At 43.6% G+C, this 18,165-nt stretch overlaps 1 protein-coding gene across 6 annotated transcripts in view; it reads left to right on the plus strand.

Annotated features, from left to right (window-relative positions):
- Positions 1 to 18,165, plus strand: part of LTBP1 (latent transforming growth factor beta binding protein 1) — a 415,460-nt gene that overhangs the window by 285,699 nt on the left and 111,596 nt on the right. For all 6 annotated transcript variants that reach the window (XM_075596619.1, XM_075596618.1, XM_075596617.1 and 3 more), the window contains one exon: positions 10,197 to 10,319. In XM_075596619.1, coding sequence (XP_075452734.1) covers positions 10,197 to 10,319 — 123 coding nt within the window. The remainder of the gene's footprint in view (positions 1 to 10,196; positions 10,320 to 18,165) is intronic.

Consider the following 18,165-nt stretch of genomic DNA (forward strand, 5'->3'; position numbering starts at 1 on the left):
TGTGGTACCAGACAAGGGACCATGCCAGTTTGCATGCCACCCATCTCTGGGTGCAGGCTGTCTAGGCATATGCTGTACAGCCCATTGATCATGGTGCCTTGCTGGGGCTCGCTGCTGGGCATCTGGATCACCAGTGGGGTGGCCAGGGCTGAAATGCCAGCCATCACTTAGGAGATGGGATGCCAGGATGAGGAGTGGGGTCCGCTGGACCAAGGAGCAGTGGGCAGTCCCGCCTCCGGTGCCTGATGTGGTTGCAGCCATAGCACCGCAGCTCGTGGACAAAGTCGGTCGTGATCAGGAGCTGGCAGTGTTGTGGCCGATCTCCTGGCTGGAGCAGAGGCTTGGAGCGCTGGGGTGGCTATGGGCAGAGACTGGGGTGCCAGTGACTGGGATAGACAGCATGATTGGCGAGGCTGGGGTCGGGCCACCATGAAGTCATCAGCCATCTTGGCAGTCAGCTGGAAGGTTGAGGGTTTTCGGTCTGTGACCCACTCGCAGACTTCATTATGCCTTTTAGCAAAAATTGCTCTTTCACTATCAGGTCTAATAAGCCCTGAATAGAGCTCACTTCATACCCAGCTTCCCATTGGTTAGTGCAGTGGGCTAACCATGTGGCAAAGTCAGTGGGAGAGTCATGGGGTGTCTTGTCCAGGGTACGGTACTGCACCCTGTAAGTCTCTGGGTGATCTCATAACCTGGACAGCAGGTCCTTTACAATGGTGTAATTCATGGCATTCTCCCAGTCCAGCTCTTGGTGGGCAACCGCTGCCTTGCAACTGAGCTGTGGGCCCAGAAAATGTACCCAGTGCTACTCTGGTAGCTGATGCATAAAACGCTGGTGCTCAAAGGATGGCAGAAACCCGTCGATGTCATCCTTCTCCAGATCAAAGCGTGCAAAGCTGTTGCTGGACGTGGAGATGAAGGTCGGGCAGAGGTGGTCATCTGGGCGGTCAGCAACTGCAGGACCACCAGCTGGAGCTGGGCAGCAAATATGGTGGTGATCTGGTTGACAGGATCAGAGTTGGAGATCGCCACATCGGAGTGGGCCCCTTCCCCGGAGTTGGTATTGGATGAATGCAATTGTCTGGCTGGTGGGACCTCTCGCTTGTCTCTTCTCAGCTTCAGTGTCTGACAGCAGTGGGGCTCCCAACTAAACAAGGTCTGTGATCATGTCCTTCTTGCACATGGATTTTGTCTCCAAACCCTGCTCTTCCGGAGTTGTTCCTTGGATCAGGCATTGAAGTAGGACGCCATGATTCAGTTTGCGTCACTCGTCAACTAACTGGCTACATGGGGGTGGGGGGGGTGAGGGGCGCACTGACTGCGCAGAGTGCCTGAAATGTTTTGTTCTGCGATCTTGCGATTCAACAACTACTAATTTCAGAATACCGATGAGTATTCGGACCGCCAGGTGATCCCACCGCTGTGCCACCAAAAAATCTGTCTGCCAGAACTTAACCCAAGGATCAAGGCACTAGACAGGACAAACAGTTGAATAAAGAGTTTTTTTATTCCAGCTGTAGCCAACAAGCACTGCACAAAATCAGAGATATACTCCGAAACAAAAATTGGATGAGAATCTTAGCTGGCTAGGTGCAGATTGCCTCATGAAGCAGGGTGTCCCCGGAGCTGAAATTAATGGGGTTCAGCTCTGGAGACCCCCTGCTTCAATCCTACATTAAAGAAAAAAAGGGGAAATAAAGATGTAGCACATGTTTTGCTGCTTTAATGAGTACCATTGAGAAAATATGATGCAGACAATTCAATATTGGAGAGTCTGCTGCTTTAAACAAAAGGTAAAAAGTAAATAAATCACATAAAATTGTTCACCAAAATTTTTTTCTGAATGTTTTTTCCCAGTAGCAAAGAACCTTGTAATGTGCATCTTTGTAAAAATGATGTATCCCTTGGTAGATAAGGATACATTGTAACTTTCTGCTGTCTTAAAGAGTCAATTCAGGCAGTTAAAAAAAATGTTTTAATATATGCAACCTTTGGTTACCTTTATTGAAAACTAACTACCTAAGCTGCAAATCTATGTGATCAATGAACAATGATCCTGCTTTCCCGGGTTCACTAAATGGCTGCCTTTCAGTTTCAAATCAGTCAGTGTAACTCAGCAGCTACAATGTATCCTTATTATTACTAAGATAACATTATTTATTGTTACAGTTTGCTGCTCAAACTGCTGGGAATATTGGCAACAAATTATTACAAACAGGAAAGTGTTACAAAGATCTTGCACTGCTGGGGAGGTGGGCTAAAGCCTGCTATAGAAATCAAAGGATGCGCAGTGTATTAAAACTAATTAAAAATGGCATTGAGTTACATTTTTAAATTAAAAAAAGTAGTAAGTATTATCTAATACTACAGAACTGATTTATTTATTTTTAAAAACCACACATGTAGGATATTGCTTGGACTGCTCCTTTTAATTCATCTCATCCTGCTATACTTTAGACAATCAAGAAGTTACTTATGTTCTACTCCATAATAAGGAGCAGATGCACTTCTACTTGCGCAGGAAACTACTTTGTAATAAACCATTTATCATCAGTTTGAAAATACCATGATGAAAATAAATACATTGTGTCTTTATTAAGGAGGCCTTTATCTGTTTTCATTTGGAATACGAACTGCTTTAGAATACAATTGTACTTAACCTCTCCATTGCTAAATATTGTAACACATACTGTCAGTGGTGGATTTTAAAAAATGCCACCCTTAGGATCTTACCTGGTGCCGCCATCATCCTCCAGCGCTGCGCCGTTAATTCACGCCATGTAACGTCACGTTGCCGGCCACGTATGTGCATTCGGTGCTTGCAGCCTGCGCATGTGCGATTGGCGCTTGCCAGATGCTCATGTGCATGACGATCGGCACTTGCCGATCATGCATGCGCACAAGCGGCTGACAAGCGCCAATTGTGCATGTGTGGACGGCAAGCGCCAATTGTGCATGTGTGGACGGCAAGCACCGATCGCGCATACGCAGGCAGCAATTTCTGATTGCACATGCCGCCCCAAAATTTGACAGCCTTAGGCCCGGCTCTATCGGGCCTAATGGGAAATCTGCCACTGCATACTGTACAAAGTCATATACATCCCATTCTCTGTTGCACCTGTTAATTTCTTTAGATTTCAATTAGCAATAGTGCCCAAAGTCATGCAGTAGCTGGAAAGGCTAACAAGATCTTATCTTGCATTAAACGGTAATGGATTAAAGGGAAGTAAACATAATTATGCCCCTCTATAAAGCATTAGTAAAACCACACCTTGAATATGGAGTGCAGTTTTGGGTACCACTCCATAGAAAACACATTATGGAACTAGAGAGAGTGCAGAGAAGAGCCACCAAATTAATAAAGGAGATGGATAATCCTATTTATGAGGGGTGGCTAGCTAAATTAGATTTGTTTACATTAGTAAAGAGGCATCTAAGAGGGGATATGATAACTATATACAAATATATTCAGGTACAAAATAAAGAGCTTTCAAAATAACTATTTATACCAAGGGTAGTACAAAAGGCACAGGGTCATACCTTAAAGTTGGAGGAAAGGAGATTTCACCAGCAACAAAGGAAATGGTTCTTTACAGTAAGGGCAGTTACTATGTGGAACTCATTACCAATGGAGACTGTGATGGCAGCTACAATAGACCTCTTTAAAAAAAAGGTTGGACATTTTTTTTAGAAAGGAAAGGATATACCAAATAAGTAAAAATGGGAAGGATGTTGATCCAGGGAGTAATCTGATTACTATTTATTACATTATTTGGTGTCAGGAAGGAATTTATTTTGCCTCATGAGATTAGATGATATGTCACTGGAGTTTTTTGTTTGCCTTCCTCTGGATAAATATACTGTAAGTACAAATATAGGATAACGTATCTGTTGTCTAAATGTAGCATAGGTTGAACTTGATGGACATGCCTTTTTTCATCCTCATCTACTATGTAACTATGTAATTATTTAATAGAACCAAGATGAATGCTGAACAAAGACACCTTCCCTTACGAATTTGATGATGAAAACAAAGTCTTACTACTTCCTATCCCTTGTTAACTCATCATAAAAGTGACAAGAGTCTCCGTGAAAATAATCAAACCCTTAAATAGGAAACCACTCAGTCACGTTTTCCTCAGTTGTTTGTAATACAGTATATGGTCTTGTTCTGTGAAGGGACTCAATTTCTAAAAATAATACAACTGCCTTCAGCAGTCGAGCCCTTGGAAATTCATCATGCTCAAGTCTTTACCATGTTAAACTCCAGTTTACATCTGCCAGCAGTATCACTCACTGATCACCTGGATGGTGGAAAATAGCTTTCATATGGCCATTATAAAAGTGATGTCTCCGATCCAGACGACAGCAGACCATTTCTACTATTTTGACCATCATTAAAATTATTTGAACTGACTTACATTTATATTCTGGCTCAATATACCATGGTGGCACACTTTCGCATAAGGTTATCACGCCATGGATTACAACAATTTAATGATTGAAGTTCTATGTTTCATGTTTGTCAGCATTATGACTCACAGCTAAACATAAGTTTGAATTTAGTTAATCGCAGAGCTGAACCTCCCTTATGTCATGAACTTCATATGAAATTACCTTGGGAAAAGGGAAGATTTGCAAGGTTTATTGATCTTCGAAATTACAGTTAATCCACTTGACCATATTATTCTGACAAATTGACTTCCCAAATTATACTAGAACTGCATTATCAGAAGTGCTTTCTTTTTTTTTATAACCATGTACAGTTTATCTAAGTGGATGACTCTTAAGTAAGACATGCCCCAAGCGGTAATAATCAGTGCTTGGCCTCTTGCTTTCTTCCTTGAATGGAAAGGAAGTGGTTCTCAAGAATGCCACTTAAAGGTTCACTTCCTGGAATATGACACCATAATCTTTTCAGTAATCCAAACTATTCCTGAGATTTTCCTGAAAGCTGGCAAACTACGTTGACAGTGCTTTTTCTCTGCAAGCCAATATACTACTCTTCATCACCCAGAGAAGTCATGTGTTTTAAAGCTCTCACTGAAGAAGTCTGGAGATCCATTTATACATAGTGTTTGAACTTTTACTTCAAAACATCACATTAATACTTTTATGATGGTGTTTACAGCTCCACGCACCTTCCTTACGAATATATTTAACATTCTCCATTACTGCATACTTACTTACCCATCTTACATCGATTATATACAAAACCTTTACCTTATTCTGCTTAGTACCATAGGTTTTCTCATCGTTTTGAACTGCCTGCCCATAAACAGCTTTGTTTTTGTGAGTATAGTCATGTCCTTTGATTCTCATATTTGTTAAATGGGGTGCAGCCATGTAGGTCTATACCATATGTATGTATAAAGGGAACAAGTATTAACCCTGGCCAAATTGTGGTTTAAAATTCCAAGACAACATTCTGTCTGCATTTCACTGTGATCCTGCTGGCTCACATTTCTATGTCTTTCCAGTGCCTGTTGTCAGAACAAGGGTTATTTGGTGTATGCAGGGCTCTCGAATGAAAGAAACTCCTATTTGATACGGTCGTGTTAGTAGCCATTCTAGGGATTATTGAATAAACAGTCTCATTCTTAAAAACAGCACAATATTTTTCAAAGAAAAATTCCAATTGAATGGAATAATGTTTGTTTGTTTTTTAATTTGGTTGCTGGGCTTTTTTATTCAAAAATTGTTCAATTTCTGCCATAAAAAAAAATATATAAAAAAAAATGAACTGTTTGTCTTGACGAGCTTAAATGTAAACAATCTGCTGAGAAAAGTAACTCTGGGAAAATGTTGTATAATTCTGTTTTATGATGACTTGATTAATGAACACTGATTGTGACCTGTACTTTTTCCTCTGAGTGGCTCACACTTGTTATTTCCATTGACATGCACAACTTTGCTCCTTGCAGCATTAGCCGCGCTTATAATGCGCGCGACGCAACGGGTGACGTCACCCATCGCCGCTAGTGAAAGTTGTAATTTGCTTTGCGGCGATGTCGTGGGCGACCAGGTCATTGATTGGTTCAGAGGCTGTCACATGTGGCGACAGCCTCTGAAAATTCAAATTTGACCAGCTTCCAAATTTCGCGTTGCTGCATCGCGCTTACTATAAGCGCACGCGACGGCGGCAATACATTTGTTTTCGGGCGACGATGCGTCGCTGTCACTATAAGCACAGCCTCATTCAGCATCCACATGACATAATGTTGCAGTTTACACATATACAGTACTTCTATTGTAAAGGAATCGACAGACTACTGAGTTTCTGTTTTCATAAATGCATTACTGAGCTAATCCAGGCATTTTTCTTCTTCGACTGGATCACATTGACCTGAGCTTCTGAGTCCCACAGATGTCTCCTTGAAAGCGAACTTGGCAGCCATTCTTTCGCATTGGATGATTCTTCCAGAATGCAGACTATTCTTTGTATTCAACCTTTGCCAGGTTGCATGGTTAAAAACAGTATGATTGTACTTATTTAGTTTGGTCTATGTTTTGCTATGCTGCCCATTTTTATGAATGTTCACTTTCAGTGTTTTCTGGCTTTGCTGAATTTCTGTAACATGTGAAGATAATGAATTTACTTATTTGTTATTTGATTTATTTATAATATATTTTATTAAGAAATACATACTTTTGTATGCCTATGTGTCGCAATTGGAATATTTGGCATTAAATTGGCTCACGGACATCATGCATTATATGGTCTTGGGAGTCTCTATGTACTATACTGGTCTTTTTATTCTCAATGTGAGGCTCCATAAACTTATTCTAGTCAAATATACTGGTGCAAATAAATGGGATGCGCATGACGTACAGATGTAAATAGGATTCACTAAATAATATAGTAGATGTCCACCAAACAAATGATTGAAAAGCGTCAAAATCATATGCAAAGTTGAACCTGGCAAATATCAAAAAGTATGTTTATGTTGGTAGCGCAGAATTAAAAGTGCTCAATATATATATATATATACATTGGGGGGGGGGGGGGGCAACACACAAGTGTTATATTATACACATTAATCAAATGTAATATTTTCCCAGTATGGGAACTGATGTTTACTAATGCTGGTCATGAAAAAAAATACACATGCTATTTTAATTAAAAATGCATCAGTCATGTACAAAACACGACACAATGCCTCACAAGTTATTTCAGACCACCAACTATGCGTCATACAGTATGCAAGTAATCACATAACATCCTTCAGAAATACCACACAAATGTTATCAAGGTTTGTACTTTTTTTTACCACTACACGTTTCATGCAATAAACCATTTCAAAGATCATGTTAGTACATGCGCCCCAAGTGATTGACCATTAATAATAGCAAATAGCTATTGTCGATTAGTAAATAACCATTTTATAAATCTATAATTTTGTGTAGTTTATTTAATTTATTGATACAAGCTGTAAAGTTAGTTAAATATTGATAACGTTGTCTTCTTGATGCCCAAATACATGAATTGAATACAAATATCCACACGTTTCTCATACCTCCTGACATTTCCCCAGGTATTTATTTGTAAACATCTTTTAATTTGATGGAATATTACAGTCTTTTGGCAGAGTCCTCCAAATTATAATTTTAGCCTTACTTCCAGAGAATACATTCAACAAGAATTTGAATCCAACTTAAAAAAAAAGATTTAAAAAAACATAATTCAGCCCAAATGGGGGACAGTAATCCTTACAATAGAGCACAATAATTAAATGAGCATAAAGGTAGAAAACAAAAGATTTATCTGATAACAGCTGTTTGCCATTCTAAACCAATATAAATACATGTGGAGCAGGGCTCTTCAACGTGCCCGTGAAGGGCCTTGATGTGGTCCTTAGACTCTCTGCCCACACTCATTTCATACTACTGTAGTTCCTTGGCCAGCTAAGTGCAGTTTTTAACACTGAAACATACACGTACGTTAAGGCAGGGGAATGCAAACTTTTCTTTCTGCGCCCCCCTGCCTGCTCTCCTCCATTCTCGCACCCCCTCCCTTACCTCAGTTCGGTGTCAAATGACGTTGCGGGGTCGTGTGACGTTCCCATGGCAACACAGCATCAAATGACGCCATCCTGAGCTGGCTGAAACTCGGTAAGTAGAGGTTGCAGAGGCCTCGCGCAGTCCCCTGGCATTTAATTTAAATGCCTTGGGGAAGAGTGCGGGACCTCTGCAACCGCCCGTTGTACCCCCTCCCCCCCCCAAAAAAAATCTCATGCCCCCCCCCCCAGTTTGCGCACCACTGAGTTAAGGTAACGTCAATATATTTGGTACGATGTTAAAAATGCTTGCAAAATGTTGAAATAGTAATTTATACGTCTTTAAATGTATATAAAATGACACTGGAATAAGCTTGTGACCCTTCTACTTCTAAGTTTTTGGGTGATCTGCCCCCTTATGAAAACTAGTTGAAGAGCCTTGATGTAGAGAATGAGTATCTCAACCAGCTGGAATATAGCAGAGATTGAACTCGGTAGACATATGTCTGGTTTTAATTTAAACGACAATGTTATAATTCCACTTCTATTCCTTGCCTACTGGTATTCACTACATCTATATTTTGGGAAACACTACATATGCCTTTTATCTCTGCCCTTAAAATAGTAAATGGATCCCATCTGGCATACTTTCCCTGATCTTTTCCCAGGATGTGCATCTGGAAATAGCCATGTACCCACCTGTCAGCTGTGCCCTCAGTTTTTATTTTAAGCAGTGTTGAATTAAACAGATATTGACTGGATCTTGTCAGAGTTAGAAGAAGTTTGAAGAGCTTGAAGTTTGAAGAAGACAAGGCCTTTATGATTTCATGGTTCAGCATCTGCAATGGGCCTTAGTACAGTGAGCATTCTTGTGGCTGACATACATCTATGTATGTAATCTACTCATTGTTTTGTAACGTTTTCATGTTATTAATTTTCATGTTATTAATTTGTGGGCCCTCTGTGGATTACAGAGCTATGTACAGTATATGTATATGAAATAAAGCGTATACAAACAATAGAGCTGCTATTTTTGAAAAATAAATGTCGAGTTACTGCTTTATTTCTTTTTTTTTAAATGAGGGGAGATGTTTTTAAGAAATAATTGCATTGTTTTTGCTTTTTATTTTGATCCACAGAAAATTGAATGAATTTATTTACAAAATATGCTTTCCAGTTGTATTATAAAAAAAATGAAATTTCCTTTTTAATCACATACAAACATAAATTCCATGTGAGCAAAGAGTAGTCATTTTAAATGTATAAAAAGCATTTGTTTCTAAACATGTATTTCTATAGTAATAACAATGGAAGGATAGTACCGTACATTATATCTAGTCAGCGGCGAATTTTAAAAGTTGCCGCCCCTAGGCTCTGTCTGCCGTCTTCTTGCTGCTGCAATGCTTCTCCTTTGGAGTCCCAGCGACAAATGACACCGCAGACATCACCAACGTGATGTCGCACGGCGTCTCATTGCTATGGAAACGCGACATCATGACTTCACGTTTCTCACGTCACGCGGCATCATTTCACACTGGGATTCCAAAGGTTGAAGCAGAGCGGCAGCAAGAAGGCAGCAGACAGAGCTAAGTACCTTCCCATTAGGTCTGCAAAAGCACACAGGTCGGAATTTTTTGCCGCCATAGACCCGGCCCTAACGGGAAATCTGACAGTGGTATCTAGGTAAAAGCACAGACCAAAACCTACTGTAGGGTCAGTAAAACCACGAGCACAGAACTGCAGGTGATACCATAAGCTGTAACTATGCCAACACGATATTAGACTAAAATTTAGAATCTCGCTTCACCAAATACCTTGTGATGTTTTATTGACAGATCTCCTTCTATAAAAAAAAAACCCTCAAATGAAATACCAGCAGACGTTGGCCAAAATACAGTATATAATTGTCTATTCACTATAATTTACTGAAGGGTAGGGAAAGGAACATGGTAGGCAAGTTGTTGTTCTTTAATAGACAATTTTAATCTCCATGTTTCTACCCCAGATGTAAAATATATGTGTTTCTCAATGTATCTATCTCAATGAATATATACTATCTTAATAACAACTGATTCATAAAGGGGTTTGAACTTTTTGTAGAAGCGCTGATTTGTAAACCAATAGGCCTGAGCAAATATATGTAAACTCAACAATGGTTTTCTCTTTCAATGGATGTACATTTTTGCTTTCTTGCAGATATTAATGAATGCTACTTGCAAGGAGTATGTCCTAATGGGGACTGCCTAAACACCATTGGTAGTTACCGATGCACATGCAAACCAGGGTTTGTGCCGGATTCCACCTTGTCTTCTTGTGTAGGTAAGTGGTGATGATGATTACATTGAATTTCCACATGGAAAATATCTGCCCAGAAGTGAAAATGTTTATCATATATCTTTTTCTGATTTGGATTTAAAATTTGATTGTATACCTCTCTGAGCCGCCACCAATCTAAGTTCTTTCAAAACTTAAGCTGCCTCACATTTTAACCTGGTATGTAACAGTTACATATGCCTATAACATGTATTATCTTTAACTGTACATGCAATGTCTTGTACAGTATATAATGTATAACCCTGTTCACTTAATGCAACGATGTATTTGTAACCATGTAGTTGTCATCATAACTCTATGCCCAGGACATGCTTGAAAACGAGAGGTAACTGTCAATATATTACTTCCTGGTAAAATATTTGATAAATAAAGATTAGTGCTGTACTGCTTAACATTTCTCTTTGGTACTGTACAGTATTTCAACTAGCTGTTTTTTCAGTACAGCACCGCATTCATTCTACATCAGAGACAATGAGTAATGTTGTACCGGGTAGGGATTTAAAAAAAAAAAACGGGTAACGGTTACCCGGCCAAAATCAAGGGTTCTACACGGCCGGGTACCCGGCTACCCGGTTTGACACTTACCTGCAGGGTGGCGGCGACATCCAGGACAAGCAGCAGAGGTCCTCTGTCAGCATTGGAGGTGTCTTCAGCGGCTGCCCCAACAGTGAGCCTCCGCGCCTGCCCGCCCCACCTCTGCAACTCTGCTCCTCTTCCGCCCGACCTCCGCTCCTCTTCTGCTCCCGCCCGACCCTCCTCCGCTCCACCTCTGCTCCCGCCCGCCCCAACTCCGCACCCACCCGACCTCCGCTCCCTCCCAACATCCGCTCCTCTTCCGCTTGCCCCACATCCGCTCCTCCTCACCTCCTCTGCACCTCTTCCGCTCACTCCACCACCGCTCCCGCCCGCCCGACCTCTGCTCCCTCCCGACCTCCGCTCGCCCCACCTCTGGTCCTCCTCACCTCCGCTCCACCTCTGCCGCTCGCCCCACTACCGCTCCCGCTCGACCTCCACTCTATCCCGACATCCGCTCGCCCCACCTCCGCTCCTCCGGTCCACCTCTAGCAGAATTTCTCACCTCTCTCCTGGTGAACCAACGATGCTGTGAACCTGACATCCCCGCAATGACCCCAACATTTCCTCTGTGACCCCGACATCCCCAGTGTGACCCCGAAATCCCCGCTGTAACCCCATTGTAACCCTGACATCCCCGCAGTGATCCCGACATCCCCACTTCTGCACCTCTTCCGCCCCACCTCTTCTCCTCCTCCCCACTCCACCTCTTCTGCTCCCCCTAACTCTCCTCCACCTCCGTTCCCGCCTGCTCCTACTCCGCTTCCTCCCGACCTCCCCTCCTCTTCCGCTCGCCCCACCTCCGCTCCTCCTCCACTCCACCTCTGCAGTGCACCTCTTCCGCTCCCCCCAACTCTGCTCCATCTCCGTTGCCGCCCGCTCCTCCTCCGCTCCATTTTCCACGCCGGCTGAAAGGTAAGTAATAAGATTTTCAGCTACCCTGACATTACCCGACGCCGGGTATAACCTGGCGCCGAGCCCACTTCTCAGTTGCCGGGTCCGGGTAATGTCCGGGTAGCTGGAAATGTGCCGGTAACGCCGGGTTCCAGGTAATTCCGGGTATTCGGTCCATCCCTAACAATCAGGGTTGCCACCATCTATTGAAGGCTAACTCGGAGATTTGCAATTAAATTCTTTTTTTTAAATTAATTTTAATTATATATTTATTTCTCTTACCTTCTCCGACGGCATCTCCTCCTGCAAGCTCAACATGGCTCTGTGATGTCAAATGGCGCTGTGTTGCCATGAACACGTAATGTCACGGTGCCATGACAAGGGGACGCCTTATGGCAGCGTGACGCCCCGTTGTCATGTGGCAACATGACTCCATTTGATGTCATGGAGCCATGTTGACATGACCCTACAGGGGGAGATGCCACCGCCCGGAGATTTCACTGGTAAACCCTTAGCCTGGAGATACGTGGCCAAAACCTGTAGTCCCCAGGTCAAACCCAGAGTGTTGACAACCCTGGAGACAACCTTGTTTCCAAAGCTATTGGTCTATTGAACTAGATTGATTTTTTTTCTCTCAATCAATTCAAGCCAATTAACTAACCACCTTAAGGATTAGGGCACTGTCCGTAAGTTGCCCGGACGCCATTTTAGGAAAGGGCAAATGCCTTCAACATAAAAAGATATATTTCTTATAAACAGGGGGTTCCCTTGGTGTATTCCTGCTTGATGTTTAGGAGAATACCTGAAAAAGGAGGCGTTCCTCAGGTTTTGCTGCTTTTGTTTGTTAGTTTTGAGGATGTAACTTATACATTATGTTAAAATAGCAAGGATGAATGAGTCGCTGTAACATGAAGAAGTACAGCGATAAGTCATTAAGTCATGCAAAGAATTGTCTGGCGGTTGCTCTTTCTTCGGCTCTTTCTTCGGCTGATAAAGAGATATTCTATATTGATTGTGCTTAAAACCCAAGTGTACGACTACACCACTGTATATGGTGTACTCTTGTGTTGCCGCTTGTATTGTATCTGATCCAAAAGCACTTGCCATCAAAGAGCCAAGGTGAACCGAACTCCAAAGAATATCCATACTTTGATCCATATGAATTTACAGTTAACACTGAGACATATTGCAGGGAATACGAATATTTTTCTCATCCTTTTCTTCTTCACTCCGGAAACATGCCCTCATTTTGAAACATCACATTTCATTAGGATTTCACGGTCACATGGAACAGGTACCTATTTGTAAACAGAGATTTCCTACTTTTGCTGGTATCTTAACCACACACATGCTTCTCTTTCAATGTAGGGCCTTCAGATATTTTACATTATATTTGATTGTGCGCTCTGTGCAGTGACAAGTACTTCTTATTCATCTATCGGCATCTGTATCAGATTCACTTAAGTTCCTTAAACTTGATACAAATCTGCTGGTTTACACCACCCCAGGATTACCAGATCTTTGCCAGATCTTTCGAACATGTAGAGTGGAGACACTTGCCTACAGTATGTAAAGCAGTACTTGATACATGCTATTATCATAAAGTACGCGAGTGGTGTAATGCATGACTTTTGCTTCATTTAACTACTCCCCAGACCACAAGCAGGTAAAATTAAAGCAAAGGGATTGTAGACTTGGACCCATGCGACGTCTTTAGCTGTATTTGTTGCCAAAGGTCGAAGTTTGGGCGTTACAAATATGTTCCTGTTTTTGGAAGATACATTTTTCACCGATTAGTATTTATTAGCATTCAATAGATCAAACTTTCTAAAGTGGTAAAGTTGTTAGTTGAAAAGCGCTGACATTCAAATCAACTGATTTGTCTTTTGCAATCTTACTTTATAGTATATATCATGGTAAGGTGAGGTAAATATGCAGATTTTATTAGTGGCAGTCATACAGTATGCAGACAGTATCTCAGATTCCTATGCGATATGGAGTTTATTCTATTACCAGTAAACCAACACTAGGGTATGACGTACCAAGTTTTATTTAGTTTCTAAAATCAGGTTTCTTAACACTAACCAGTCTTCAATTTGGGACCATGCTAAATTCAGACTGAATGTAAGAACATTCTGTGCCCACTTTTGGCATTATGTTGCATCCTAAAGATGTTTTGCACTTTTGCTATATTTACTGAGCCCCATAGTGTGCAATTTTTAGCCATCATTACTATTTATTTTGGCTTGTTGAGTAGCTTCTACATTACTGGTACAGATAACATTTCAACTTATTGCATGCATGGAAACATCCAACAGGCCTCAACATTGGAGAACTAGAGCCTTAAGCATACCTCATTTTGGGTAATACGTAGTGTACTAAATTGAGTACATTTTTCTTGGAAGAATAGTAAATTGTAAGTGTTGAAATCATCTACATTTGATTGATGGTTTAGAAGAGAGGATATTTAGGTGACGTGTATGTCATTGACACATATGAACATGTATATTTTTATATTGGACATCTGTTATCTTTAAATAAATGCAGAGACTAAAGGATAGTTAAGATCTCCTTTCATAGGTCAGCTATCGCCCTCTTGCATTCAAAGTAATATACCACACTGTAATTTACATTTTGTGTGGCCCTTTAAACTGCCACTGGCTGTTGAATGTGTGCTACAAGTGTATATGATTGCAACAGAAGAGTGTATAAGTATATCCAAGTGACTCGATTAAATAGGGTTATTAGATGTGAGTTGCCGGGAAAGTAATTGCTTATACTTGAAAATATAAAGGATTTGCAGAGGTAGTTGTAATTGTTTTTCCCATTGTGTTCTATTCAGGCTGTTTAAAACACAGAAGAAAGCCCAATGCAGTCCAAGCTGGATGCTAATTGTGCAGGCAAATCATTTTATCCGAATCATAGAAATTATAGGCATGCATATTGCTTTGAAAATAAATGAGTCCAAAAAGTTGTCAATTACCATGTGAGATAACATATTGATTGCATGGAAGAAAATATAGTCATACTGTATTATGTGTAAAGAATGGGTTATGTCTGTGCATGTTAGTATTATTGAAACTCCTACTATAAACTGAATTTTTTCTTACATTGCGTCGTTAAATGTAAGGCACTACATGTAGAATAAATCTAAGTGCTAAGAAGTACACAGCAGTACAATTCTATTGAAAATTGATTAGGCTAATATCGATATTAAAATGATGATAAAAGAGGCATTTTCTTTCTGTCTCCTCATCACTTTGCACATACAGCTCAACCCCGTTATAATATGATCCGTTACAACGCGAATCCGCTTATAATGTGATGCAAGTGTAGCTCTCTTACCCCCACCCTAAGTGAGATTGAGGTGGGTAGGTGTATCTGACTACTTATCAGTGTGGTGCTGTACCTGTTTGGCAACCAGGAGGGCTGAGCTTCCGCCACGGGGAACCTGGGGTATATACTTACACTCGGTGCAGTGCCTCCACTGATGAGGGATCCCAACGTGGTGGGAGTGTGCCCTCACCAGAACAACCATACAGTAAATACACACCATGTGAATAAACAGTATTTACTAAGCATGAACGGTAACTTCAATGAAACTCTCTTTGCATAACATCAATACATTATTACATCATATGAATAACCTTGCATCACCCTGAATGCATACCATCCCCTCAGCCCACATGTCCATCATCACATCACCCTCAGTCCCTTTGATAATAATGTGCTTGGGCACTTATCCCTTGAGTGTCCACAACAATAAGGTGAGTGTGACTATGAGGGATAGCGCTTCCCTGTGTTGGGGCCCGTTGGTGCACTTTACATACTACCTTCCTGGTTATTGTCCTAACCAGGAGAATCCTTGGATAATCAGCAGCTCCGCAATGTGATCCCACGGCGCGATGCGCTGCTCTCTGCAGAAATGAATACACACGCTGACTCCCCAGGGGAGGGATCCCCAGCAGGATGATCCTTTGTAAACTGTCTCTGCTATGGAGTCAGATACTCTCTTAGCACTCAGGCTGCACTGGCATTCAAGCAATGTCCTGCAGCATCTCTCACTCTCTGAGTATGGTGAAGGAGTCCCTGTCTTAAGGCAGCCCCTATAACATACAGTATTCCACTACAGTGTCTCAGGGGACTAACTGGGCCCTAGGGGTATACTTCTACCCTAGTCCCTGCAAGCAGAAGATCTCTTAATGTAGATTCTGTCTTATCCCAGACTCTGGCAGTTCACCATGTGCAACTGGCACTGGTGATATTACATACACTGTGTAACTTAGAAAGCAACCCCCCTTCTTTCTATGAGGGGCCTTTCCCTGACACAGCCAAAGCCAACTACTGTTTAGGGTGACCATTCGTCCCGGTTTTCCCGGGACAGTCCCGGTTTTTCATGTGCTGTACCGGTTGCCTGACTGTCCCGGGAATGTCCCGTTTTTTTGTGTCGGCGGCGGTGCGCACGGGGATGGGGGGTGGGCGGTGCACGGCGGCGGGGAGGAAGAGGATGCAGAGCAGCCCGGCAAGTATTTTTTCTTACTGCCAGGGGTTGGGCTTCTGCAGAAACGTGCCGAGCCGCAGGGGATTGGATGGAGAATGCCGGGGGTGGGGCTTTAGAAGGCCGGGCCGCAGGGGAATGGATGGAGTATCCGGGGGCGGGGCTTTGCCTCTCCCCGGCACTCTGGCCCTCCCTCTGGCTCCTCGGCAACCCGGCTCTCTCCCTCACACCCCCGGCTCCCCCCTCACTCCCCCCGGCACCACGGCTGCCCCCCGGCACCACCCCGGCTGCCCCCCTCGCTCCCCCCGGCACCACAGCTGCACCCCTTGCTCCCCCCGGCACCACCCCGGCTGCACTCCGGCTCCCCCCTGGCAACCCGGCTCTCTCCCTCACACCCCGGCACCACCCCGGCTCCCCCCCTCGCTCCCCCCGGTACCCCCCTCCCGGTACCCCCCACGGCTGCCCCCCTTAATCTCCCCGGCACCACCCCGGCTGCCCCCCTCAATCCCCCCGGCACCACCCCAGCTGCCCCCCTCGCTCCCCACGGCATCATGGCTGCCCCCCTCGCTCCCCCCGGCACCACCCCGGCTGCCCCCCTCGCTCCCCCCAGCACCCCGGCTGCACTCCGGCTCCCCCCCTCGCTCCCTCGGCAACCCGGCTCTCTCCCTCCCCCCTCAGAGCCGCTCACAGCCTGCTGCCTCCGCCGAACCCGCAGCCGCCGCAGGTAGGCACATGTGTGTGAGTGTGTGACAGTGTGTGTGAGAGTGTGACAGTGTGTTTGTGAGAGAGTGTGACTGTGTGAGAGTGTGACAGTGTGTGTGTGTGTGTGTGTGTGTGTGTGTGTGTGTGTGTGTGTGTGTGTGTGTGTGTGTGTGTGTGTGTGTGTGACAGTGTGTGAGAGTGTGACAGTGTGTGTGTGTGTGTGTGTGTGAGTGTGACAGTGTGTGTGTGTGTGACAGTGTGTGTGAGAGAGTGTGACAGTGTGTGTGTGTGAGTGTGACAGTGTGAGTGTGACAGTGTGTGTGAGAGTGTGACAGTGTGAGTGAGTGTGTGACAGTGTGTGAGAGTGTGACACTGTCAGTGTGTGTGTGAGAGAGTGTGTGTGTGAGTGTGACAGTGTGTGTGTGAGTGTGACAGTGTGTGTGAGAGTGTGACAGTGTGTGTGTGTGTGTGTGTGTGAGAGAGTGTGACAGTGTGTGTGAGAGAGTGTGACAGTGTGTGTGTGAGTGTGACAGTGTGAGTGTGACAGTGTGTGTGAGTGTGACAGTGTGAGAGTGTGACAGTGTGTGTGTGTGTGTGAGAGTGTGACAGTGTGTGAGAGTGTGACAGTGTGTGAGTGTGTGAGTGTGACAGTGTGTGTGTGAGTGTGACAGTGTGTGTGTGAGTGTGACAGTGTGTGTGTGTGTGTGTGTGTGAGAGTGTGAGAGAGTGTGACAGTGTGTGTGTGTGTGTGTGTGTGTGAGAGAGTGTGACAGTGTGTGTGTGAGAGTGTGACAGTGTGTGTGTGTGAGAGTGTGACAGTGTGTGTGAGAGAGTGTGTGACAGTGTGTGTGAGTGTGACAGTGTGTGTGAGTGTGACAGTGTGTGTGAGTGTGACAGTGTGTGAGTGTGACAGTGTGTGTGTGTGTGAGAGAGTGTGACAGTGTGTGTGAGAGTGTGACTGTGTGTGTGTGAGAGTGTGACAGTGTGTGTGTGAGAGTGTGAGAGTGTGAGAGTGTGAGAGTGTGACAGTGTGAGAGTGTGACAGTGTGTGTGTGTGTGTGTGTGTGTGTGTGTGTGTGTGTGTGTGTGTGTGTGTGTGTGTGTGTGTGTGTGTGTGTGTGACAGTGTGTGTGTGTGTGTGACAGTGTGTGCGAGAGTGTGACG

This window comes from Ascaphus truei, chromosome 4 (assembly GCF_040206685.1).
Source record: "Ascaphus truei isolate aAscTru1 chromosome 4, aAscTru1.hap1, whole genome shotgun sequence".
Lineage (NCBI taxonomy): Eukaryota > Metazoa > Chordata > Amphibia > Anura > Ascaphidae > Ascaphus > Ascaphus truei.